Here is a 27,905-nt window from a genome sequence, read left to right on the forward strand (position 1 = left end):
CAAACTTCACAATCCTGCAGCCCAGTTAGAAATCTCAATAAACCCACCAGACTAGTTGCGTTTTAGCAGTTTTAGTTTGATCTTTAACTGGCTTGCTTGTCGAGAGCGATTCTTCGTTAGCATCTTTCCTCTCCCCTTATTATAGCCCCCATTTTTAGCTCTTTCCCTGTCAATGCTCACAAAATACACACACACACACACACACACACACACACACACACACACACACACACACACACACACACACACACACACACACACACACACACACACACACACACACACTTGTAGATCACACAAGAGCAATGACGGATAATGTGTAACAAAAACCCCAGGCCTTTGTTTTATTAGTTCTGAAAGTAACAACTGTATCAGTTATATTTGATTGTAACTTTTATCTTAAACCGTTTTATCCATTTGCAGCAAATGATGTCTTGCAGCCAACCTGCAGCAGCTTTAAGAGAGCACGCTGTGAGAACCAATGGGCTTAGAGCATTTGCTTTTTGCTGAGGTTTAGATAACAATCAGTGAAACCACTCTGGTAGGTCGAGGCTATACATGCCAGAGTCTTGCTTGGCAAGGCCAAAGATGAGGAAATAGTCACCTTGACTCAATGAACATTTGAAAAAAAAAAAAAGTCAAGCTCTTATATATATCTCAGCTAATGTGCTGGATGATGGTCCCATGTTTTGTATGAACGGAAAACAAGCTAAACATGATGATGATTGGCCTTTACGGATGCAAAGGGATGGCCTTTTCTTTTGGACTTTTAAAATGAAGCCGGCTATTTCTAACACTCCGTTTCCCAACACTGGCTAATCGTTACAGTCATTGTAAGCACAAGCCAAGAGGAATTCCTAGAATTGACACAATCTTCCCCTCACCCTCAACCAGTCCCAGCAGATGCCTGCCCCTCCCTAAGCCTGGTTCTGCTGGAGGTTTCTTCCTGTTAAAAGGGAGTTTTTCCTTCCTACTGTCTCCCAGTGCTTGCTCAAAGGGGGTAATTTGATTATTAGGGTTTTCTCTGTACTACTGCAGCATCTTTACTTTACAATATTAAGCACCTTGATTTGGTGCTATATAAATACAACTGAACTGAATTGAGCTGAAACCCTAAAAAAAAAAAAGTCAAGAAATAAAAGTGGGTTTCTACATCTTGCCCAATGTCGTGAAATCATCAGGTAAGTCAAGTTGTGATTTAGCAGTAATTGCTTGCACATGTTATCTTTGGAAAAGGGAGGGAGTGAGGGTGGGCTGTGTTGTGAAAACGACCCGCCTCGGATTGCTGTCTTTTTCCACTGGCCCCTCCCAGGATTCGGTCCCGACTGTTAAGACATGAAGAGCACATGCAGGACAGGTCATCACTACAGAGGAGGGGGGTGCTTTCCCCCTCGCTTATTACCTTGCGCTCTAATTAGCAAGCTTTGTTTACAGGCAGGAGTCTTGAGAGAGGCTTGAAGTTTGCAGCAATTTAATTATGCGCAGCACACAGTGAAAGAGCATGGAAAATTGTGTGTGTGTGTGCAGGGTGGGGGGCTGCGAGGATAAATGCCATCCACGGTGCTCTCTCGCTGGCTCTCCCTCTCTCAGTCTGGTCTACTCCTGTGCGAGTGTGTGATTCTGTTGGGTTTATGCATGCGACTGTGCGCGCGCACGTCACCCTCTGAATTACAGGTTCAACTTTCACAGCAAGTCTAATGTACCCTCAGTGGGAGTCTGAGAATCTGACAAAATTGCTCTAATCCTTTTCAATCCTTTTTTTTGCTACTGTCTCCGTCTCCAGTTATAATGAAGCACTTTCAAAGAGAATTTAGGGTCGGAGGTTTTCGGGGTGGTGGTGGTGGGGTGGCTCAAAAAAAAGTTTGAGATACTGTAAGCGAAAACATACAAGTGGTCTCGCCACACAAGCCTCCCTACAAGGCTACGCAGCTTTAATGAATTTTGAACGGCCCAGCGCCACAAGTGAAGTGAAAAAGTGCATCCACTATGAAGTACCATCAAGGAAAAAAAATCAGATTCTCCATCCTATTTGAGAATGTGATCCCATGACCGTTTCAGAAACACATCCTCGTCATACTTCTTGGTACTCCGTAATTCTCTGCCATGGCTACGTGCTTCTATTCATGCTGAAAATACTTGGAACAATCAAATGTGCACATGCTCCCTTTCGGGTTTTTTTTTTTCTCTACTCAAGAACAAATGCACACACACACATGCACAGTCTCTCTCTGTCACACACACACACAGACGCACACATATACACAACACAAGCACGACATTCATGCCATGTGATCTTGCTAGGCATTATGCCAACGGCCAAACATGTCACTTACAAGAAATCTCTGAGACACAGAGAGGGAGAGAGGGAGAAATTGTGCACATTTGTCAGTTTGTGAGAGCTCCTTGTCAAGTGTAAGTACAGTGCATACACAGGGAGCAGGAGATTTAGCTGCTACAGTTATCTGCAAGTGTAGTGCGGTGTGGGGGCAGTCGATTCTGAGAAAAAACCAGACACGTGATCTCTGAGATCTAATGTGGAATTGTTCTAAGGAACATGCCATGTTTACTGTTCATTGTCTAAATTCTTGGAAGGCTTCCTGAAAAGCAGTTAGTGAGCCAGAGCAGCCCAAATCACTAACATTTCAAGATTCCTAATGGCTTTCGCTGATCCTCTCTCCCTCTCATTTGGTCCCGCATTATTTCGCCCTGTGCGAACATGCATGTTGTGTAATTTCACAGGAAATGACAATAGGTGTGGAAAAATGTTCTCAGCTGCATTATTACTTCTGTGTGCACTTTGAGAATAACAAAATAAATTTAGTACAGTAATAGAGCACAAAAGAAAAACAAAAGAAAGAAAAACGCCACACATACCTCCAGAAGATATATATTATCCGTCAATCTGTTTTCCTCGAGAGAGGCAGGAAGGTTGCCAAACCTACTGGTGTTTTCCAAGAAAAAAACTTGGCCTCATTACATATGAAATGAGCAGGAGATTCGAGGAACTGCCCAACCCTGTTTAGTGGGTTTGGCAAATACCTTTTGTGCTGCAAACGTGTGGCACTCTAATAGTTGAGCTGTAAAACAGCAGCGGTGAAGCAAGACAAGAAATGTGAACCTTCTTGTGCCCACTTTAGCATGAAGTCTAAAGGTCTTCACATGCACTGGGAGCGAACATAACGAGAAAAACAACTTAAGCAAACGCCTTTTGTAGCTAACAGCAAACACACCGTAATGTATGAAACTCCCAACTTCACTCTCTCCCCGATGAGGAAGTATGCGGACAAAGCCTGGTCACTGGGGCCAACAAATTTGCTTAGCATTTACCTGCTTTTCGTGAACTCAGAATGTATACTTCTAGTGTTTATTTGTGTCATTCGAGTCTGCGCTGACTGTGATGGCACGTTTTACTCTCACTATCTGCGCTAGTTGCGCACATTACATAAACCCTGGCTCCATCGCCTTGCTGCCATTCTGTTTAATCCCTAAAAGAGAACATAACCCGCTTTCTTTTTAGCAAAAATAAGTTGTCACATACACATGTGTTTACATACCCACAAGCTATGAAGAAGAAAAAAAAAAATCCTGTCCCTCGTGCTTCTTTCCTTTAAATTAGGAGTGCCTGTGAATGAGCCGTGTTGTTTTCCAGCCGGTCGTGATGTCAAAACGGGCTAGGCTGTTACACGTCTTTGATGGAAGTTTCACATCTTATGGTGTCATCTGATCCAGAGTGGCAATACAATCAGTGCATTTGGCGGATCGCACCGGCGTGTCTGAACAAAGTTCACACTACGTATACACGTAGCTTTACAAATCATACATGCCCTGCCTGTATTTTTAGAATTTCCACGTCTTTCCCCAATTCCTATTTTTACAGGCTTACTTTTATTATTTGCTTTGACTTAATCACCCATGCTGCTTTTGACAGCTGTATCAGGGCAGAGCTAAAAACCAGAGGGATGGCACACTGAATGAGCGAGTTACCATGTGGCAGTTGCCTCTGCAGAAGTCAGCGAATGCTAAGTTTCCTCTACTGTATTTAAATTGTTTAGCCGTACAGCACATTTTATGCCGTCATCCTAGCTGAGGTATAATTTGCATTTGGAGTGTGCAACGTTAATTGAGGCTTTACATTTGAAAGCAGGAGCCTGCTAAGGTCCGCCAGCATCAAGGGTGAAATCTTAAGTCAGACAATGAGGAAGGGGTGCAGTCTAACATAAGATGCATCTAACTACCAACAATTTACAGGCGATTCCTTTCCTGAGCAAGTATGGATAAAACTTACCAAACAGATAGGGAATCTGAACAAAAACCAAAAAAGGGGGGGATTAACCGGCCCCTAAATAGACCACTGCTTTCCCTTACTGAATCAGTGTGAGGGACTGCTTATTTTAAAGCACTTACTATTAGCATAAGGACATTATTTTCCTCACTTACCCTCTACATGCACATCTAGTTGGCAAGAAACACCAAAGTCAATTTTACAGTGTTAGCAGTACTGGGTTAGGGAGGAAGGAGTCACTTTACTCCAGTATTCTTTAGAAACACCACAAAAAGGAGAAACTACATGGCAAAAATATTTGCATGTTCCCCAGAAAGATCCAAATACACGCATGAATGTTAAAGTCTGAGCACAAACAAGCTTACCTCCACATTTAATTCATGTCACCATGTGCTGGTGTATGTAGATAAATTCAGCTAAAGGAAAAATGTATATGTGACCACCCGATGCGTATCTTTCCCAGAATTCCTGAACGCTTACTAGAAATGCCATGTCTTCACAGTTACTCTTAACTGTTTAAACCTCAGTTCCATGAACAGCAGCCTACATGCCTGAACATACCAGTAGGAGCAGGTTTTTTTCGTCCATCAGGGTTTAACTCGAACAAGTAGCATGTGTGTTACCAAGAAAGCACAGAAGTAACCTATGAGAATACAATGTATGACTGTTGGTATCGCATACCATCAGCAATGACTCATGCTTGTCTCAGGAAAGGAAAATCATAGACACATAAACACACTCCCCACACAAGTTTACACGCATATACAGAGGAAAGTGCGCCAAGCATGAGGGTGAACACGCGCACACGCACACAGTAAATGAAGCCGCACTAGAGATGGTTGCTGATTTTTCATGTAGTCGACAGTGCCCTTGTTTAGTTTTTCTTTATTAAAGCCAGGGTACAAATCTGCAGTTAAGATGATCTTTAAAGCCAGCCAGCGTGCTACTGTAAATTACATTTGGGATTAACCCTACTTAAATATTTGCTGTGTAAGAAATAACAGGGGAAATCACCTCCAGGTGGCTTTCTACGACTGCTTTACACACTGATCAAGTGATGAAGTTAACGCCACCCCCAAATCTCTTGCAAATCTACAGAAGAATTTACTGGGAACGTCTACTTTGCTGCAGAGGACCTTTTAATTTAAAGGTCTGACAAGCGATGAGGAAACAGTCTCACCGTTTCCCCTCTCCTTCGGCCTTTTCTCTGCCAGCGTGTCCACATCAGTTTTATTTATTGAATCTCTCTCGCTGTCTCCTTGACACTCCCTACCCGCACAGCCCCCGGCCCCCTTGTGGAATGCTGTATAGAGAGAGGCCTATGGAGGAAGGGCATCCCGGGACACAGCTAGAGCACACACAGAGGCACACACACATACATACACTAACCCACTCACTGACACACGCAAATACATACACACTCTCTCTCTCTCTCACACACACACACGCATGCACACATACACACACACACAGACAAATACAGCTGTTGAGAGCCATCAGAACCCTTTGGCAGATGCCCAAATCAAAGACCACTGGTGTCGGAGGGCCTCCGTTCACAGAGAAATAGAGAACGAGGGGGGGGGGGGGGAGACTCCCATTTTCCATGTATGTTATCTTAAAGGCTGGACATAAAAACTTGTCAGCGTGAGCTAACATTACTGTGAACCGATTTCCTCGTAATGAAGGGAGGGTATGATGAACTGCCCTCATAAAAATCTGTCTCTGTGTTGTCTTAGGGCAACCAGGTACAACTATGGATGCATAATGATTTAAAAGGGCAGCTTAAAATTAGTGCAATGCACCTTCACACCTTCTTATATCCACAGGTTATATATTTATATATACACAGAAACAGATGGGTGTTAAAACATAAAGTTACACTGCAGTTTGAAAGGGTTCATTCACCTAATAACCCCACCTGAGTGTCACCTGTTGAGGACATGGAAGCTTAATATGAAGTAGGCTGCATTGCTTAACTTGTTGCCACGTTACCATAAAAGTACGATAAAATGTATCTAAGATTTTTTAAAAGAAGAAAAAAAGCATTTTGTCTTCTTAAGAAACAAACAATTGACTCACCAGTGGACTAGACAATAATAATTACAGCGACAGAGAGAAAGCGTGTGTACTGGGGGAGGAAAAGTGACAGGAAATGAAGAAAACTACCACAAGCTACATGCTGGGTAGCCACACACTGCACCCATGTACACAAGGAGAAGAGAGAGAAGAGGGGGGTGGTGTTGTTTTGTATGTATAGCCAGATGGCTCCTGCTGGGGGTTCAAGTAAGGTAAATGGAACCACGGCTGACAGATTTGATTCAACAGCATGCACAAATAACATATAAACATATATTTTTTTTCAATCCATATATGCCAAACATAAACTTCAGAGCCCCCTCATCCCCACCTTTTTTAACAGCCATGTACTTTTCTAAGCTAGCCAGTCAGCCAAAGAGGCCAAGTGTTAACCAGACTGTACCCGAAAAATAAACCCCCAAAAAGAAAACCTTGAAACAACAGTCATGAAAATGTAAGCTGATATCCTATAGATTTTTTCTTTAGCGACTACAACCAATAAAATCATATCTGCAACACCAGTACCTCGATCCGTCCTGTGATTCTCAAATCTATAGCATTACAATAGATGCACTATGGGTGGAGATTTATCTTTTTTCCTTTTTTTTTTTTTTTACCTCATCGTGACGCAAGACCGATAATAGCTTGCCACTTTCACCACTCAGTACAGTTGAAACTAATGACAACACCAGTTCCTGTGGTTAAAAGCAATGGCCAAAATTATCATTAGACTGCAAATTTTGGGTGGGTTTTTTTGGGGGGAGGGGGGGGGGTGTAGAAGAGGTTAGGGTGAAAAACTACAACTACTATCAACCTGATTAAATTCCTTCAGAGGCGCGTGGTACGGTTACACATTTTCCGACTGAAGTTTAAGGCGCTAACTTAGTTTTAGGTGGCCGAAATAACTGAAATTCCGACTGGCAAAAATAAATAGATAAAATATTTTTTAAATGTAGCTATGAAGAGAGAGGGGGAAACGAGGGAGTACTGCATGGTAAAACCTATGCGTCATACGAATCAGGCTCAGTAAATATAAAGCCAAGAGAGAGAGAGAGAGAGAGAGACACACACACACACAGAAAGGGGGGGGGGGGTGTATATTTACCCGATGCGTCGTTATTCCATAAAATCAGCTGGCCCAGATGTGGCAGGCTTTTTCTTCTTATAGCCTATAAAGTTTGGAAGGCGTTTGTTTTTTGTTTTGTTTTTAAAAAGAAGAAGAAGAAGAAGAAGAAGAAGCAGGCCCCGGTTCCTTTCGTCCGCTGGCTCACTCTTTCACTTTATCTCCGGCCGCTCGTTCCCCATCTCTATCCCACTCTCTCTTTCTCTGCCCGCTTCTGTCCCTTTGCAGGAAGTAAACGCAGCTCACATGAACAGTATACGGACTGCATTCAGCCTGACATCATGCAGCACTCGGCAAATAGTTCTTTTTAAAGACACAGACATTTTTGGACCCGCCAGGTTACTGTAGGTACTCTGTCCTACTGTAGTCTACGCGGCAAACGGGCAGTCGGCAGCAGCGGTCGGTCATATCGTGCGCCTTTACGGACACATGAACTCGCTGCACTCTGCGGGCTTTAAAGGTGTAGACTGCTGCGGAACACTTTTTAACGAGATCACCGGACAGGTTCGCGCGCCTCCACCCCGCCACTAACGTGTTCCTGAAAAGACAACACACTTGGGAGCACATTTGGGGGGCTATAAGTAGGGCAGGGGAGGGTTGCACGGCTCAGTGAGACCCCATTCGGTGTCGTCTACATGTGTGGTTACTTCACGTGTCATTATGCGATGACAGTCCGGGCTACATGATGCGCATGTGTGCCGTTCTGCTAAATTATAAGCGCCAACTGCTGGCGGTGTGACCTCAAGTCAACTTTTCTTTACTGCAGGCCTGTATCACGGTGTCACAGCACGATAAATCACTGCAGGAGCCTCCAGTCTACCACATGAAATCGCCATATTCGTTTATTTAGATTTTTTTCACAATGTTATACTATATTTACCTTGTTGATTTGAGTTATTTTATGATCGTCCAATCACATTTTTACTTTTCACTTGTAAATTTACACACTGCAATAGCAATTAAAATCAGTGATTTTACCGGGCATTTTAGTGATTTTAACTGTAGTTTATACATACACACATATATCAGGGATGTCAAACATAAGGCACAGGGGCTAGAACTGGCCTGGCACAGACTACAATCCGGCCCACTAGACTTCTTTAGAAAATGCAAAGGACTGCATAGATTTTGAACTTTTAACTGTATTTTCACAAGTTTTACAGCTTTTCCTAATGATAAAGACCCCACACCGATTGCCAAGGACATTTCTGTGAGTTAATGAAAACTTTATATATTAATTTATAATTACAGGATAGTATAATTAGTCTGTGCAGTGATCTACCAGAACCCTTTATGTGGAAAGGGATGAGGATGAGTTTTCTTTCACATTTTATTTTTAGATAAACACACACACACACACACACAGGTACATATATAACCTCATCTAGGCATGAGCACACAGCCACCGAGACGTGCACCTCATCTATACACTCCACAGACATGACACACATAACCTCACACAGGCACAGCAAACACAGCATAGACACAGGCCTGAACACACATGTGAGCCAAGCACATACCGATGGACGTATGAAGAGCTTCTATCTTTGGCCATGTTTGCAGGGTCAACATATAGTACTGTTTTTTGTAATAAAGCTGTTATTGTATGTGAGCATACATGACAGATTTGTTTCTGTAATGGCACCAGCATCACTGGGAGAGTACAGGTCAGGAGGATCCTAGCAAAGAGGAGGCTCTCTGTGAGATAACCTTTTGTGGTACCAGATTTATGGAGCAACAGCGGGTACAAATGTAAATGTGGAGAGGCTGTGTCTTTTGTATTTCCTCTGTAGCATGAGAGAGATAACCCACACATGAATAAATATCTCAAACTACTTGGAACTATCTTTTTCATATTCTCTTTCCTCAATTCAACCACCATCATTTAGTTTTATTGATCTGGTCCACTTCAAAGAGGGCTGTATGATGTAAAATGAGTTTACATTTACTTACAAAATACATATGAGTCAGTCGTTCTTCTCCCTTTTCAACCAGTTAATTAATTTTATAGGTTGGCTGGATTATCTTTAGAGGTCAGAAGACAGAAAAACAGAAAATATTAATGCAGTAGTTGTACGTGTCTTTGTGAAACTGGATAGAACGAGTGTAGATATCTAACTGCTGCCCTCAAAAATGGATTTGTCAACTTTAATAAACATTAAACTATAATTTTGAGTAAAATGCACCTGAAACATAGAAAACCAAAGGTTTATTTATTTCAATAATAAATCATTAAGGAAAATGTGCTTGCTATAACCTGAAAGAATACCAACCAGGCACATTTCATTTGACCAGATTCCACTAATTGTAAAATCTTACACTATACTTATATAACAAAAACGTACACTTAATTAAATTAGTCAGCACTTGGGCATTTTTTTCCAGCTGTATAAATATCTACAGGTGTAAATCAGCTTACCCGTTCCCCATTTTTTGCCCATCTCTATCAACCCAACTCTTTATGTTTATCCATGCAGGCATTTTGTAAATTTAACATTTGATATTTCTTTTTATTTTCACTTTCTTACGGGATAGTATTGTATGTATTTATATATAGATATAGATATATATACCAATTTGTTAGGTACTCCTGTACAACCGCTCATTAATGCAAATGTCATTAGCGAATCACATGACATGTATAATTAGGCATATTAAAACTGAGCATCAAAATAGGGAAGAAAGGTGATTTAAGAGACTCTGAACATGGCGTAGTTGTTGGCTAGTCTAAGTATTTCAGAAACCGCTGGGATTTTTCCATATGACCATTCCTAAGAGTTTACACAAATGTTCTGAAAAAGAGGAAATATCCAGCGAGCGGCAGCTTTCTAGGTGAAAATGCCTTGTTGATGCCAGAGGTCAGAGGAGAGTGGGACAGACTGCCTCGAGCTGAGGGAGCTGCAACAGGAACTCAAATAATCTCTTGTCACAACAAAGTTCTGCAGAGGAGCATCTCTGAATGCACAACACATCAGACCTTGAAGCACAGAGGCATAGACTAAACAGCAGAAAATTGGAAAAATATTGCCTGGTCTGATGAGTCTCGATTTCGCTTTGTAATTTAGATGTAAGAGTCAGAATTTGACGTGAACAACGTGAAAGCATGGATCTATCCTATCATGTATAAATTGTGGTGGTTTAACAGGGCAGTGGTTATTTTCTTGGCAATCTTCCGACCACTTAGTACCAGTTGAGCATGCTTTAAATGATGCACCCTGCATGAGTATTATTGGTCATGATGTCCACAGTGTATCCATTTTCTGCTGGAAGCAGCTTCCAGCGCTGTCAAAAGCTCAGATCATCTCAAACTGGTTTCTTCAACATGACAATGAGTTCACTGTACTCACTTTCATGAGCACAATAGAGCAGTAGTCATGACTGCTGTACTGTACTCATGACAGTTGGAGAAATGTTTCCAGCACCTTGTTGAATCTGTACTGCGAAGAATTACATTTTCTGGTGGCAAAACGGGGCCCAACCTAGCACTAGCAAGATTTAGCTAGTAAAGAGGACAGTTAGTGTAAGTATTTAAACGTATTTCAATTAGTTTCCTTAACAATCATTGCTACATACACTAACTTATTCCATGATGACAAATAACTTAGTCCTGTGTTATTTCAGCATAAGGGTATATACGTTTATATATGTTATAAAAGTCTGTGGTAGCACTTTAATATTCCTAAGGTTAGGGGTATAATGATCTTTTGTTATTTAAGCACACACCTATTGTCATTCATTTTTACAAGGACTTTTGTTTTTCCCAGTTGTGGCTTTCTGCCCAGCCAAACCAGTAAAAGCCCTAAGTGTAGCCTAATTAAATGACAGCTTTTGCTGTTTGCTCCAGTAAACTGTCATTTTGCAAAGCTGAATGTTGAAACACGATATTTTACTTTCTGCACCGACAACAAAACCCGATCTTGTGTTTCGTACGCATTTCCATATTATCGTTTCTCACAAAGGCCGGGTTAAAAGTTCAAGATAAGAGCTGAAAAAATAGAAACAAATGCAAATGTCGGCGAAACTGAGAAGTCATTCAGTCTAAGCAAAAAAAAAAAATAAATCAGCTTTTCATACAGAATGAAGAAATGAAACTGAACAGCGAATGACTTAATCATCAAGCCCACCTAAAGAGTATGTTGGCATCATGGGACAATTCATATTCTCTAGTTCTCTGTGTAATTCGGGCTGTCACACTGACCTGGCTCAGAACATGAGGCATATGATGTGTTGATCCAATGAACAAAAGCTTATTGTTGCTCTGATTAGCCATTTATAGGCCTTGTGGGTCTGAAGCATGTCTCAGTCAGCCCACCAGCCACTGTGTTGAAAGTTCAAATCTAAAGTTGGCGCTCTGTACTTCCAGCCTCTTTTGCATGCTTTCCTAATCATAGCTATCCAACCTGATGCTTGTGCATGACAAGAACAAAAAATAGTTAAAATCTTCAAAGCAAACCCAGGTTTAGAATTAAAGTGCTCATTTCAGTGCCTTCATTAGTTCCAGTAAGGCATACTTCACGGTATGTGAAAATGAGGCTATATAAGGTGATTGGGGCACAGCCATCTCCATTGTTATGCTTGGCACAAACAGCAGGATCTAGTTGTGGTTGGTGTTTGCGTGCTGGAGGAAGCTAAACAGAGAAGTCTGTCAGAGCAGCTCCAAGACCATGTGAAGAACGACTGATGGAACACTTGACCCAAAGCCGTTTTCAGTTTGAACTGTCACACACTCTTATGACACAGCTCGAGGCATGCCGTCATGAGTGTTAGACTACACAGTAAACACATTCATTTGGCCATGCATTGTAAAGCACAAACCAGCTCATGGAAAAAAAGAATTTATTAAACAGCTTTAAAAAAAAAAATGTTTGTGACTCAGGCTATACCCTTTGCCCTATTTTGCCCAAAACATATAAAAAACACAACAAAAACTTTCTGATGCAGCACATTCAAGGCAAAAAAACTCCCAAAACATCTTACCTGATTTTAATTTGGCCACTGCCATCTCCTTGTTCACCTCTCCATCACTTACAGGACTTCTGCTATTTTCAGATTGCTCTCTGGAAGTCCTACGTTTTAAACACTTGCCCCCTCCACGGGCTTTAAACTCGCGCAGAAAGGGAACGTCAATACCTGTGTCATCATCTGTCATCTAGCTATGAGACCAAGTCTGAAGGCTGGTTGCAACTAGGAGCACAGGTGTTGCTTATTTCCTGTCGCTCACGAGGTTGTGCACCATCAGTTCGCCTCCTCTCCCCTCCCCCAGGAGTCAGACTGTCTAAGGGAGGACATTCAGCACAAGCGACCTCAAAGCTGGGGTTTTTTTTTTGGTCATACCAACACAGTTGTGGCTTTCCATCTGCCCTCCTCACCAGATTTGGATTTTTATTACTTTGAACACTTCCTTAAACTCTAACTCAGAGTAAAGCGTCACTGTTTTGACACAGTGAAGAAGATCCAGTGCACATCCCAGATTCGGGCGGGAACAAGACTTCCAGGGAGCATTCTAAAAATCACAGGAGTGTGCAAAGGCTTCAAGCACCAAATCAACAGACAGTGGCCAAATTTGAATCCAGGGAAGTTTTTTTTTTTTTTTTATTCATCAGGTGGAGTCATTTAACTTCTTTTTTTTTTAAAAACTGTGCTTTCTATTTTACATTGTATTTTTATTTATACACAACATCATTTAAATGCACTGATTCATACACAGTATCATGACATCCTCTTTGTGCTCCAGCATGACTTTTTTGTGGCACAGATCACTGACGTGCATCCACAGTCACGATGCACATCAGTCATCTGTTAAGTCACTCCTCCATGCAACAGACTTTGAACAAACACATTCCTAGACGAGATGTCCTTTAAAGTCCATTAAGACGGTTTACAAATGGCACAAAATACAAGAATAACTTATATAAAGTCACAAGTCTCACTCTCATTTTTGATATTTCTAACTTCTCTGAAGTATGCAGGACTGACATTTTTTAAAAGAACAACTATTTAACTGTTTAAGCCACGCAGGCTGGTTTAAAGATCGCATCAATGCTTCTGATGCTTCTTATTGGATTTTAACCTTATCTACAATAAACCAAATGAGATTTTGCACCTTTCTGACTACAGCAGAGTCAAATATAAAACAGAGTATTTGAGTGCAAAACATTCCAATCACATGCCACATTTCTCATGTTTCTCATGACAGAGCTACATATCCACGAACACCATTAAGCACCAGCCGAGTCCCCCCACCAGAAACATGGTGATCTGCATGCTGTATATAATCAGGTCATTAAGCACACCCAAGTCCAGTCGCCGGTGCCCCAGCAAAAGCAGGATGACAGACAGCTTGTATTGCAGGCGCAGGAGCACACGCACGCTGATGTACTGCAGGAAGAAGAGTGCAGAAAGCGACACCCAGAGCAGAGAGGTCAGCAGGCTGCAGCCAAAGTAGAGCAAGAAGCGGAGGAAGCTGTACATGCAGCGTGAGCGCAGGTACAGGTCAAAGTTATTGTACTTAGTCCGCACTAGCTTGGAAGTGTGTGCCGACCCACAGGCTGAGTGCATGCAGGTGGTGTGGGGGCCATGGAAACTGCGCACCCGCCGTGGGATGGGGATCACAGGCATGGATGGGCTACAGGAGCCCAACAAAGTGCACTGGAGTCCTTGATCCAGATGTGAAAGCTGCTTCAGGGGAGGCAGTCAGCTTCATGGGGAGGGGATCCAGGGTGCTCGCTTCCCTCTGCTGTCAGTCAGGGGTTCTCTTTAAAAATGGAACAAGGCTCTGTGGAGAAATTAAGATGGTTAACATGCTTTTAAATGCACATTCAAACGGCACACACACCTACAAGAAAGGCAAGCTTATGCAAACAATACCCATAGATATGCACGTTGAAAAAGACCTATGTGTATATTTAAAAAACTTAAGCTAGTGATCATTTTTGGATGATTAAAACATAGCCACAGCATAGTATATGCAACCCCAAAGCATCCTTTCTTCATATTGTGGTCTAGAGCTAAGTAACAGTGCAGAATCTTACATGAAACACCGAGACGTCTTCCTCCACAACGAAACAAAATATCAAGGCTGTTTGACTCGCATACGTCCAGAGGATTGCGTCACATTATTTAAATTTTCCAGCAACATGCATACAAGCTTTATTTTCCTATTTTTTTTTTCTTTCTCAAGATAAACCGTGAAGGCGGCAGCGAGCCGGCGCGTTTACGTCCTGTCGCAAAATATACGAGTCATCCTGCTGTGACGGCAGAAGCCGACTTAAAGGGGAAGTGCTCCTCAAGAAAAGGAGCTTGGTTTAGATTTGTGCTTGTTTGCTCGTATGTAACGTTCAGCTGCTTTGCAGTTATTTTAGCAACCGCGTATTAGGCAAGTATTACGTATGGTTTGCGTAATATGTCGACTGTAGATATGTGTGTAGGCCTACTACAATTCGAAGGCTAATAGTATTAGTTTAAGCTAACTTCAAGGGTCAGAGTTTCACAACCATTTGGCCTTTAGACCACATTTCTTCAGCATGAATAACGTTTAGAAAAGCAGCACACAGTTCCTGGATATGTTTCAGTCCTTACAGTGTGCAAATAAGATCCAGGAAATATCACATTACCATTTTATTATGTTTTTCTTTCTTTTTTGTTGTTGTTTTGCCTCTGTACACCATCACAATGGATTGTAAATTAGCAATGATAATATGTGATTGAAGTGCAGTGTTTTGGTTTTAATTCAAGGTGTTTTTTTTATTTTTTATTTTTACATAAAATATATATATGGAGTGGCCAAGTTTAAATTTTTTTTAGTACATCCTCAGGAAGTGGTCAGCAATGCCTAAAGGTGTGAAAGATCACAGAAGGTAACTACAGTGCATGATGACAGAATTCTTTCCATGGTTAAGGAAAACAACTGCACAAGTCAAGAACTCCTACAAGGAGGTAGGCGTATGATTGTCAATGCCTAAAGTCGAGAGATGCCTTCATGAATGGAAATACACAGGGTTTGCAGCAAAGTGCAAACCACTGGTTACACTCAAGACTAGGAAGGAAGTAGGTAAGATTGTATTTGTCGGAAACATTGTCAGCACAGTTCTGAAAAACAAACAAACAAACTTTGGACAGATGAAACCCAGAGTAACTAACACCAAAATGATCATAAGAGATAAACATTGATGTGAGTTTGGCCGATTAAATTCGAGGATCTGAAAATGGAGGACTGTGTATAAAACTGGTTGCAGTTCTAAAAAGTTCATGCAGAATTTTGCATAAAACTCCTTGAATTAACACGTAAAGTCTGCACTTCAATCACAGTCACATAGTGTATGATTTGAAATCCACTGTGGTGGTTTATAGAGCAAAACTGCAAGAAATGCTGTATCTAACTGTGTGTTCACAGTCACCTGGATGTCTCATTAATCAGATCCGTTCACAAATATTCTGAATTCCTTAAATCTTGCCCTTGACAAATGCCCCCCTATTATAATCAAAGTTATAACAATGTGAGTAATGTAATGTCAATGAAAATATAAAACTGCAAGAACACAGCTAGTGCATTAAAAAAAGCATTTTCAGCCTTTCTGAATACTGCTAAATAATATATATATATATATATATATATATATATATATATATATATATATATATATATATATATATATATATATATATATATATATAAAATCACAATAACATCTGATTGGTGTGTTGTTTACCACACCAAATGCAATAAAAGCTACCATTTAGGACTGTTGCATTAGACTGCATTAGTTTACCTTGACCTATTAAACCTACGTGTGTGTTAGAGAAGCCAAATTGGAGTCCTGTGACTTTCGGCCGTTTTAGTAAAAAGACGCTGTAAAGGGCAGTCTGCAAACCAAACACACTGTTGCTATGCGTGTCCATTTGGACGTCCTCATAAGCTGTGTGCCACATAAACATGGTCTCTCTGTATATCACGTAACCTTCACTGGGCAGATTTATTGGTCAGCCCAAGGATTACATCTCTGGTATCTGTCAGCAAGCCAGATGGCAGCAGGTGACCATAAGTCATAATAAATGCAGGGGTATTTTTTAAATTTTTTTAAAGGCGTTTATTACAGTTGTTAATAGGGATCTGGGTCACTTTGCTAAGAATTTAAAGGTGTATTATGCAACATTAGAAAAACAAACCTATAATATTTAATCAAACAAACATTAAGCTGTCACCGAGGCTGAATATATGAATCTGTGTGCTTTTCTTTTGCATTATGATTGATTTTAGTAATGAAATCCATAGCATAATAATTTGAGTGGTAGCCAAAGTCTGAAGTCAGCTCTGACCTTACAAATTTAACGGCCGTATACTTATTAAAATTAGTATTTTCTGTGCTCACTGGCACAAAATGTTATCGGAGCGCTTTCCATTATAAGTTTGTAGTGGTTCTCTTCACTCCTTGAATCAAAAAATGTCTCTCGCCGATCTCCCTTTCCCCCAATTTTTCTCTGTATTACTTAATAAATCTAAAACGGCACCATACATTTTACAGCACACTCTTCAAGGTGCCATGGTGCGCATATTTGATAAAAGTTACACTGTAATTACAATAAAATCTGTTCTTATCAAAACCTGCATTTCAGTTGTTGTGTATAATCTCCGTCTGTATCACAACTGTGTGTGGGCATAGATAAGTTAGTGCAGCCTTTAAACCCACTCATATTCTATATGTTGCAGACAGTATTGTTGTATTCTACAGATGCCTATATTGCTTCCTTCAGTGAGATATTTACCAAGAACGTTTTCTCTTAAAGAGCTCTTAAAAGCTCAGGGTCGTTGCCGTAGCGCTTATTGGAAGCGAAGCTTTGAATGCTGCATTTCATCATCATTTGCTCATGTAATCATTAGCGCTAATGTATAAATGTGACCTTTGGCTTAGCGAGAGACAACTTCTGTGCAAGCTTCAGGTGAAAAACAAGGATAATTCTCATTTTTAATAGAAAAAAAATGTTACCCCCTGGAAATGTGAACCTTAAATCTGCATGTTATTCCCATTAGGGATAGAGGCTGAATCCACACTTTTCTTCATGGACAATTTTATCACAACCCAGTCATATAAGTATCCAATAGTTCGCCTTTAGCTGTACACGCTTTTAAAAAAAAAATGTATTATTTTTTTTACCAAGCTTTGAAATGGGTCTTTGGATCTCTTTGGGGACAAAACCTGCAGCACAGGTTATTGGACTGATTCCACTTGGTGAGAAACTTTCCTGCCTATCTTTCTCCCTAACTCCTCTTGAGACTTAAACTTTTAATGCGCTTTGGTTCTCTGGTTCTTGTTAAAAGATAAATTGTGAACATTTAGAGAAAAAAAAAAGGTCTTGAAAGCAAAGAGACATATCCTGTTCTTGGGTATAAATAATACTGGCCCAGTAGAAAGGGACACGTGTGAAAACTAAAGTGCAGAATAAGATAAATATGAAAACAATAAAACTTTCATTAGTGGAAAACCAAGTATACTGCATCTTAAACACATTCACTAGCTCTCAAAATCTTATTCAGCTCACTCTTATGCAATTTAAATTTATTTTTAATTGATATCAGTCACTTAAACTACAAATCAAACTAAACAGAGCAAGCAGAGTTTTAGTTTGGAAACCTTTTTTGATCATTTTACATAAATGTGTGTCACACTTTTCATTCCTTTGCCTTTATTTTCTGAAACATTTATTCCTTGTTGGATGAGACTTTTCAGCTTGGATTTCAGCCGAAGAAGGAAAACATTTTAATTTACCACCACTGGAGGGAGCTATTTCTCCAGGTTTCCCCTCGCATGGCTGACTAAAGGGCACGGCACTTAGCTATCTCTTCTTTTCCTCCTCGAGGCTCTTCTGAACAAACCCACCTCCTATGTTATTGCCTTCTTTCATAAATTAGTACATTTAGTGCCATTACAGCTGCAAATGCCACCCACCAAATGGTGCCAAGTTCAGATGTTGGCTTCCCCCCGCATCTGGTTAATAACTTCCCATGTGCTGAGGAAGCTCCGATGTATCTTACCATTACCAAGAAAAATGATGTCAATAAAGTAGATGCTACTGATTTAGGACATTCAAAAGCCTCTGTAATGTATGTTTGCTGCATTATGGCAATGTTACTGACTCATATTTTTCTCTTCCAAACCACGAAGAAGAGGTAGAGCGCTGCCTCTTCTTCACGAGGGAGGTTAGTCAGGGGTAATATTCTCTGCTTCCCCCCCTCTAAGTTTACAAGTACCTGAGGGATGGTGCTTTTAAAATGTCCTCGCTCTGGCTACTCCTTCATCCACTGACAAACTGCAGAAGGCCCAATCTACTCTGTAATTGCATCCTGGTGGAGTGGAAAAAATAATCCACAGCTGAAGCTATCCGCCCTCCACCTCCCACCCTCAAAACCTTCCACCAATACACTGCCTCTATGACCCAAAGAGTGTCCAGAGTAAGCAAGATTAAAGGGGCAACATGTCAAAAATCCTCTTTGACTTCTTGGTCTAAATCAATTAATTCATTAACTAAGTAGAGGTCACAGCCAATAGTTTGGGCTAAGACAAATTAAATCAATTAGTCGGGCTTATAAGATGAGGAAGACTTTAATTAGTGAAAGTTTAATCAAAGCCATTTTTTTGCACTGTGCTGTGTTATGAAGAAGCTCATTGGATCTTCTATAGAAAGATCTATTGGGCCTGTCAGATGAAAGTTTGGCCACATATTATAGACAAAATGTGTGTGCAGTTGTTCCTTGGTCTGAGGATGTGTTTATGTTGAGTAATCATTTAGTTCTAGAAAAATGCAAATCATAAATAAATAAATAAATAAATAAATGTAATAAATGAAAATGTGATAAAAGGCCCTAACAAACGACCGACTTCCAGGACAGTACAGGATGCCAAGCTTCAGCGAGAGAGAGAGAGAGAGAGAGAGAGAGAGAGAAAAGTAACTACCCAATTAAACCAATTAAAATAAAACATGACACACGCAGCTGGGTCACACGGCTGCTTCCAAGTTGCTTTGCTATATAAAGATGAATTATTACCATTAAGCAAGGAGCTACAAGCCTGTTCGGTGTTTCATCATCTCTTGTGCATGTGTGTCCCTTAAGTGCATGCATCCTTTGTGTCTTTCATAATCCTGTCAAACCATCTGTTAGCATTAAAACCTGCTCCTGTTGCGGTACAGATTTATTTGGCCAGATATTACTTTGAACTATTGTATCTCAAAGTTGTGTGAGTTGTGTTTCGTAACCACTGGAGCAAACATCCAAAACGCAACCACTAAAAAGTTAATGTGTCAGAAGCAGTGTTTTTGTTTAACTTTGACACCTTTCTGTTGTCCTGTCCTGCTCTCTGTCCTCAGACACATGTGGCTGGATTGGTCCAGGCTGGTGTTAATCCTTGGCATGTGTGTACTAGGCTGGATTATGAGCGGATGTGGAAACATCTGTATGGGTGACTGAGAGGGTCAGGAGGCTCAGACATAGAAAAAAAGGGCTCTCTTGCATGTATGATGACCTGTAGGGGGCATGGTGAAACAGCACCAGAAGTTACGTCAGGTGTGTGTGGAGGGAAAGTGAGAATCAGATTGTAGAATCGCTTCTGTGTTAATTAATTATTGGGACAAAAATGACAGCGTGAATGAAAACTAATGTACCATGAGGAAGGAGTTGTTGATCACCACAACTGATAAAAATATAGCTGACTGCAAGGGCAAAGAACAGCAATTCCTTAAATAGCTACCTAAGGCTAGGTTCAGAGTCCATGTTATTATCCATGCATCCATTTTCTAAATAGCAATAAACATGTCTACAACTGGCACAAAAATGGATTTTGTCTCTATGAGTATTTCCCACCTTTGTAATAACAGTAGAGTTTAACTCACTAGTCACTACACACTGGCATTATTAGTCATGTAGTTTTTTTTAGGTGGCTACTTTAAGCTAATAGCTGTTTGCTAGCCCATGCATTACCTCAGCTAATTCAGATAAGTAGTCTGGATCACTCCACCATATTTGTGAAGTTGGTACCTTTTAGAAAATACAAATAACACATACAAGGAGGTGTGTTTTACAGTTTTGATGAGTATAATTCTTGCATTTTCTTATATTGTAACTTTGTAATGAACATGCTATCAGTGGATGCATCTTGCTAACCAAATAAGATAGCATTAGCTGATAAATTAGCATCCTCAAGTCTAAAAATGGTTTTGATTGTCCTCCCACTGTTTCTATTTTGCATACTTGTTGTGGTTTTGTGTTAACAACACTTTGTCAATGCTTCTTACTCTAAAATAACTAGATGCCATTGCTCTAAAAGTAGGATCAAGGATTCTTGGTGTAGTGGTTGTTGTGGCTACATTCAGCCTTTATTCACAAGCTGAGAGTCTAATTGAAGGAAAAAAATCTATTTCACATACACAAATGCTTTAAAGTTTTAGTCAAGCTGTACAAGGTATAGTATAAATAATATTTGGTTCTAATTAGAGATGGCACGATACCACTTTTTTATGTCCGATACTGATACCGATATCATAAATTTGGATATCTGCCGATACCGATATGAATCCGATATAGTGTGTTTTAATCAACAAAACTGTTTTTTTAAATATCTTGCTGCATTTTGTATAAGTTCATACTCAAGTTTAAAACAACAACTACACTAAAGCTATTCTGTTATACCTGTATGCAAAAAAAAAACATTTCATAGTTCAACAATACTGATCAATCTAATAAACTCAAACCTACACCATCCTCCTTATTCTGGTATTTTAAAGAGTACTTAGCGTAAATATTAAGCAACCTAACTAATAGGGTTCCAACTCCCAGCAACAACAAAAATAAAAAAATAAAAAATAGGGAACCACCCCTCACGCTCCACCTCATGATGCTTAATCGACGTAATCAACCTTAATTTGATGCAGTGTGAAAAAAAAATGCAGAAAAGCCGATCAGCTGATCATTAAGCAGTTTCATGATTGAAGTAGCAGCAAGAAGAGGCAGTCGCTCCATATATCGTTTGTTAAGCTTAACGCAGGAATGCTTTACAAACATTCAGAGATGGACTTACACACTTGCTTTACTTCTCTCGGGATAACTTTGTCGGAGATGAAATGCCGGGTTGCTAGCGAAGCTCCACATGCTATCCAGACCACCGACAGGTCCCGCATGCCACAGCTGCTCTATCACGTGAGGCATACTGCTCCGACATGCTAACGTTCTGAGGCGAGTTACGGCGTGTTGCAAGTTTTGTGAGGTGCTTTTGTGATATTTAATGGATCGGATTACATTTTTTATTTTTCTCCGATATCCGATCCAGTAATTTAGGTCAGTATCGGACCGATACCGATACGTAATATCGGATCGGTCCATCTCTAGTTCTAATGAAATGGCTGAAACAAAGGAATCGTTAGCTAACATGATGTTAACTGTTATCTCGTCATGAGATAAGCAGCTAGTTTAGATGATATTATGAAATAAATTTAGTGGTGTGGTAGCCCAGTGTTGTTATGCTGAGTGAACTAACAGCTGCTGTGTGAACTAACAGATTTCTGGAAACATCGGGATAACTGTAAGAGCCAAAGTGAAAAAAAGGATGTTTTAATGTTGAAATTTTGCATATTACAAATCAAACTATATTACCAGTTTTCTACCATACACATCTATTTAAAAAAATCTGTTTTTGTCCTCGCTCATCACAAACCTTCAATGAGACCACGTCCTTGGGGTTTGTGTTTAGCATATAGAGACATTTCTATCTAGCTTGTGATGCACAGACATAAATATGCATGGATGATTTAGAGAGCAGGGGAGACTGGAGGGATTAGACCCGCTTCACTTCATACTGGGAGAGTTTGAGGAAGGAGGAGGTTTACATCAACAAGCCCTGATTTATGTTGGAGAACAGATGGCAGAGAAATTGCTCTGTTTGGAAAAGATGTGCAGTTCATTTCAGCTGATATGAGAGAGGGAGGGAGAGAGACAGAATTGATTGGCATGGACAGTGAGGGCTGAGATCCTGATGTAGGGTGAACTTTACTTTTACTTAAAAGCAAGTTAAACTGGGAGCTTTTCTTATCACAAGGCTTTTACATTCGCCACAATATCCTTGATGATTTTGTGATGGCCATTATTTTACTGAAATGTATCTATTTTTATAGCCAACAGTTGACTTGTAATGGTTGTGTGAACCCTCTTGGCTTCTGAAGGTGGACAAAGCAGAAATAACATAAGAATGACTGGTTTAAATAAATGATTGGTAATTTTGAGCATATGTTGAGTCCCTTTGTTTACGTCATAATTGATTTTTAGTCAGGAGAACAGTTTAAAACAAGAAAGAAATAACGAAATTTTTAAAATTAGCCAGAAAACTGGTTGGATTTGATTTCACACTGTGTGTCTACCACACCCATCTTCAGCTTTTTTTTTTCAGGCAACACATGCTTAGAGTTGTATGGCTGCAAACTGAGGTTAAGGTTAAGGCTGTTAGGACACCATTATACATTTCGCACTGGTCTTTTTGCGTGCTGCCTTAACGTCATCACGCAATGACTTATATTTATGCTCTCAGGTGGAAGCTGCTGCAGAACTCCCCTAAATGATAGGTGTTGCCACTAAGACAATACCACCACTTGAGGACTGATATATGAAAGGAAAAAGTTAAAACAGGATTACGTTGCAGAGTGTTTGTATTTCAAAGTTTTTTCCATAAAGTCTCGTGTTTTCAATCTGTTGTAACATCTTTCTCTGTGAATCTCTAAGCTTCTCTAATGATACATCATTAAAAGGGCTGTAAAACCTAACACAGCCATGCACTTGTGTCTTCAATCCAGCTGCTCTAGCAGTGGCACAACATGACAGATTACAAAAATCAAGAAGTGCATGTCCAGATAAAACAAAATCAAAATGCCTGTCATTGAATTTATAAACAGACACATCCTCAACACACTGCTGTATCAATCTGCAATGATGAACAAAAATCATCCACAACATACCCCTTTATAGGAGGGGACTCAGCTCAACTGATTTCCAGCTGGTTGTATTCTAGCTAGATTCCTATATAAATGCAGAGGTGCTGAGAAGCTATGTCATATTGCAGTTAAATCACTATGAAATTCCTCCACATTGACGTAGTTGCCTCTACGTCACTATTTGCGTGTGAATTTCTTTTTCAAAATTATGAGGTTCTGTCTGGACTCTTAATCTAAGTAATTAATGTAGATATTTGAATTTCTTAGTATGTAGATGGCAACAGATTTGCAATTTCTGTCAATTTATCACAGAACTAATAGAAATTAATTGCTTTAGTTTTCCCTAGTTTGACTGTAGTATAACTGCCACATGTCTCCTACCTCCTCCTTGCCTGCTGTTTAACTCTGTTTACTGTGTGCTATATGGCTGTTATTTAATCTGTGGGGATCGCACTTCAACAATGAAGCTTTCCTGGCACCAGAATGGAAAGTAGAAGTGTCAGAAATAGTCATATGGCGGTGGTGAAGAGGTGACAGTCATTTTAAACTCTTGCTACAGGCCATCTATACTGACTCTTTAGAACTGTCTCCATTTGTTACCCTACTTGAGTCAACAAGCCTGTCCACCACACATCGGCATCTCTGATGTACACACTGTTGTCAATTAAGAATCCATACACTATCATTACATCAAATAATTGGAAACCTGATACAGTGACCACATACTGGATCAGATCAATACAGCTCCTACTTCCAGTCAGCAAATTTGGACACACCCAGTCTAAGAATTTTACTATATAATTGATTTATGGAGATTTAGTCTACAGGGACATATCGATCCAGATGAGGTAGCTTGGATTGTATGTGGGGAGTCATTATTATTGTTATGATTAATATGAACAAACACCCATATGCCTGGGAATTGTTAAAAAGACCAAAAAACATTATGATTTCAAATCAGAGGAACAGTCTTTGGCCATAAAGCAAACTGCCATAAGGCTTCTTGATTTTAACAGGCTTGCAAAGAGAAAAAGGTCAGCACTAATGAGAGCCCCTGAGTTGGGGATGTGTCGATACAGACAAACTGAGATGGGTTAGAAACCCAGGATGTGTGATCTGACTGGATTTCAGCCTGTGTTTGCATGTTTTTGTGTAAACAGACTCACAAATATATGGTTCAAGTGAAAGGAAACTAGTAAAGTAATGCTCGGACCACTAGCCACCATTAGCTTGATTGGCCTGAAAGGTCATCGGGGTCAATTGATGGGTCAATCACATTGTCGATTTGATGACCCAACCACATTGGCTTGGCAAACAGAGGGCTGGGTGCTGGATACACTTGCTCCTTCTCCCTTGGCTTGAGTTATTGTGCATACCAAGGCTACGATACATTACTGCAGAAAAATCTATCCGATCACTTATGCTGATTTACGTTTGGACTGTGCTGCCTTGTCAAGCCTCTTGACCAGCTCGTGTAAACATTTTAATGCAAGAAGATTTATGCCGCAAATCATTTCACAGTGGAAAAAATACGAGTGCATGAGATGTGACATTGAAATGGCGTGTTTGTGCTGGATTTTTGAAACCAGGCTCAGTAAGTAAGAAATATTATATTTTATGTGTGAGCTTTCTAAGATAGGTTTAAGAAACAAAACAAAACATACAACTATCTCTAACTTCACTGATGTATCGGTTACTGCCAGGCCCACATGTGAATTGGACCAAAACGAAGCCTAGATAGAAAGGACAAGATAAACGCATCGGTTTTCTAAGCCCGTCTCCTAACCTGTAACAAAGTGCCAGGAGTCCTGCGTATCTTTATCTGCGGCCCATTAATGATACAGCAAGTACAAAAGTACCCCAGCTCGGATACCACTCTTCCTTTAACTGGCCAAACCCAGAAAGCCTGGGCTATCAGAAAGAAATACCTCCACCTTTTTCCCAGTGACATGATGCCAGGGTCAAAAAGTTAAGGGTCATGAAACCAGGTGACCTAACCCAAAGCTAACCTCAACCTAATACTGCAAAGTCTGATCTACATGTTGTCTACACCCATTCTTAAATATCTGGTTCACTGACTATTAAAGGTCAGTTTCCTGTTTGCAGTTAGACTTATAATATAGGTTTAGAGTAAAAACTACATGAACATAAAACAAATCTAGTGAGATAAAAAACATGCATGCAAGTATGGACTATGGCACCTTTACGTTCTTATAAGCTTAGCATTAAAAATCAAATGCTGCAGCTGCTTGTTAATATAGATGTTTATACTATATGTGTATACTAATCCCTCAACCTGGCTGGAACTGCTTATTTTCTTCTTAGCTGTCCACACCTCCCACCCATCTCCATCTTTTGCTCCAGATGTAAGCAGCACCTCATATTTCTTTAGTTGCTGACTCATAAAGTCAGTTGGTGTTTATGGGATTCCCGCAAACGTGTATGCCATTTATTGAAAGACATGTACAGCGTTGCATTTTATTCCTTAGCATATGCTAAGGAATAAATTCTGACACATAGTAAAAGCAGTACTCACTGGTAATAAAACACACACAGACATAAAAAGTATAAATGAAACAAAAATCAGGTTAAGGATATCAGTCACCAAGTCTGCTGTTTTTACAATAGCTGTTCAGCAGCGCTGCAGATCAGGTGTCCAGCCTCACACACGGTGACCCCAGGTTTGCAGGTTTGCGGTTACCTCAAACTCCTCCAATATTAAACACAGACATCTATTATCTGTAACTGGTCTCCATTTACACAGGAACACATACAAGATAATGCAAGATACACGTGCAAGTGCGCACACACAAGTATGTGCCTTCACATGTGCATGTGCGCTCTCTTTGGTCATGCAATGTGCATGTGTGTAGGTGTGTACATGTGAACGAAAGACAATGAATGTGCTCAAAATAAAATATTTAGGGGAGAGAAACACATAGCCTGTAAAGTGCCTGCGGTAAACATCATCAGGAGGAAGAGGAGGAGGAAAAAAGATGAGGCAGGTAAAGTGGAATTTTGTGGTTATGCTGGAAAATAGGCAGCATTTATTTGTGAGAATTTCCACTTCACAGCAGCTTTTAACTACATGATTTATTAGTAAATAAATTTAGGCTTGATTGTGGATGACAGTGGTTTGAATTGTAGTGAATTCACACTGACCCTTTATTACATTTGTCAAATTCTGTGTTTCCTGTATACCACTCTTTTAGGACATTTTTGAGCTTTTTATAATTTCAATATTCCCCCCCCCCCCAAAAAAAGGCCCATAGCTACTCACCATCATGGACAACTAAACTGGACAGCATGAGGAACCAAACCAAACAGTCCATGCACGACTCCAGCAGTACACCCAGCAGCCTGACTCATCTTGCAGCTGACTCCTGCACAGCTCTCAGTATCTTCTGATTGTTTCAGTCTGACAGCATATGTGACGTCCAGTTTGGTTTGGTTAAGCCTCTGAATTGTTTGGCCCACGTGAAAGCAGCTGAAATTAAAAGTAAAAAGTCGGAGAAGTCATCATCTTCTATGTTAATTTGTTAATTTGCTAAGCTGTTGATAGCCAGTTGTATGCAGTATTGGACTAGACTTCATTTAAGCCACACAGCAACCTCATATGCTAAAACAAATCCAATGCTGATTATTAGGGGCTTGAAGACTTTAGTGAAAGGTGGGATATACTCCATATGTTGTAATAAAAAAAAGACGATGAAGTTAAATGTTGAGGTTTTCAGGTTAGTAAATTTTTTGAAGCCCTTTAAGCCTATAAATTATGAGTACACCTTGGTAATTCTGTCACGGTAGTCCCTAATCCAAAATCTTCACCCACTCCTTTGGGAAAATCTCTTGGTCTTTGGCTTCTAAATCACATTGTTCATAGCTAATTAGGTCTGTAACTGCTTGCATGCAATTAGGTTTTAGTTATTTATCCTAGAAAATACCAACTTGTTGCATCTAAAAACTGTGCTAAGATGCTATAATAGCTTGTGGAACCACCCTCAGCCTAACTTGAAGTAATCAATTTCTGTATGACAGTCTCTCAGGAGCACCCTTCTTAACAATGTTGCTTCAGTTCAATTCATTTTTACTCACATAGTGTCAAATCACAGTTGTAGTCACCTCAAAATACTTTATATTGTGAAGTTCACTGAAGTTTGCAGGTTTTATTTATGCACAGCACTCTTAAGGGCACTCAACAGCATTTTATTGAGGCTGAAATTTGGACTTGCCACACCTGGATTCTTTTTACACTACTCTGTTGTAGATTTGCAGTTGCACTTGGGTTCATTGTTCTGTTACATGGTCCAATTTGGACCAAGCTGTAGCTGCTGGACATATGGCCACGTTTGACTGTACAATACTTTGGTATACAGAGAAGTTAATGGTTGACTCATTGACTGCAAGGTACCCAGGTCACATGGCTGTAAAACAAGCCCAAAGCATCACCCCTCCACCACC

General features: G+C 40.2%; 2 protein-coding genes across 5 annotated transcripts in view; both read right to left on the reverse strand.

Moving 5' to 3' along the window:
- The window catches only part of nacc2 (NACC family member 2), a 38,908-nt gene extending 25,804 nt beyond the window's left edge, over positions 1–13,104 (reverse strand). Inside the window, exon 1 of one of the 4 annotated variants that reach the window (XM_026173666.1) lies at positions 12,459–13,104. The gene's annotated coding sequence lies outside the window, so the exon portion shown is untranslated. The other 3 variants (XM_026173664.1, XM_026173661.1, XM_026173663.1) reach the window with 3 other exon arrangements.
- Positions 13,105–13,123: 19 nt separating this feature from the next.
- tmem250 (transmembrane protein 250) lies at positions 13,124–14,741 on the reverse strand. The gene is made up of 2 exons (XM_026173668.1): positions 14,513–14,741; positions 13,124–14,256 (listed from the first exon to the last, which is right to left on the reverse strand). Exon 2 carries the CDS (start codon positions 14,097–14,099, stop codon positions 13,680–13,682), a length of 420 nt encoding a protein of 139 aa, XP_026029453.1. The 5' UTR covers positions 14,100–14,256; positions 14,513–14,741; the 3' UTR covers positions 13,124–13,679.
- Positions 14,742–27,905: the final 13,164 nt, after the last annotated feature.

The sequence above is a fragment of the Astatotilapia calliptera genome, chromosome 7 (assembly GCF_900246225.1).
Source record: "Astatotilapia calliptera chromosome 7, fAstCal1.2, whole genome shotgun sequence".
Lineage (NCBI taxonomy): Eukaryota > Metazoa > Chordata > Actinopteri > Cichliformes > Cichlidae > Astatotilapia > Astatotilapia calliptera.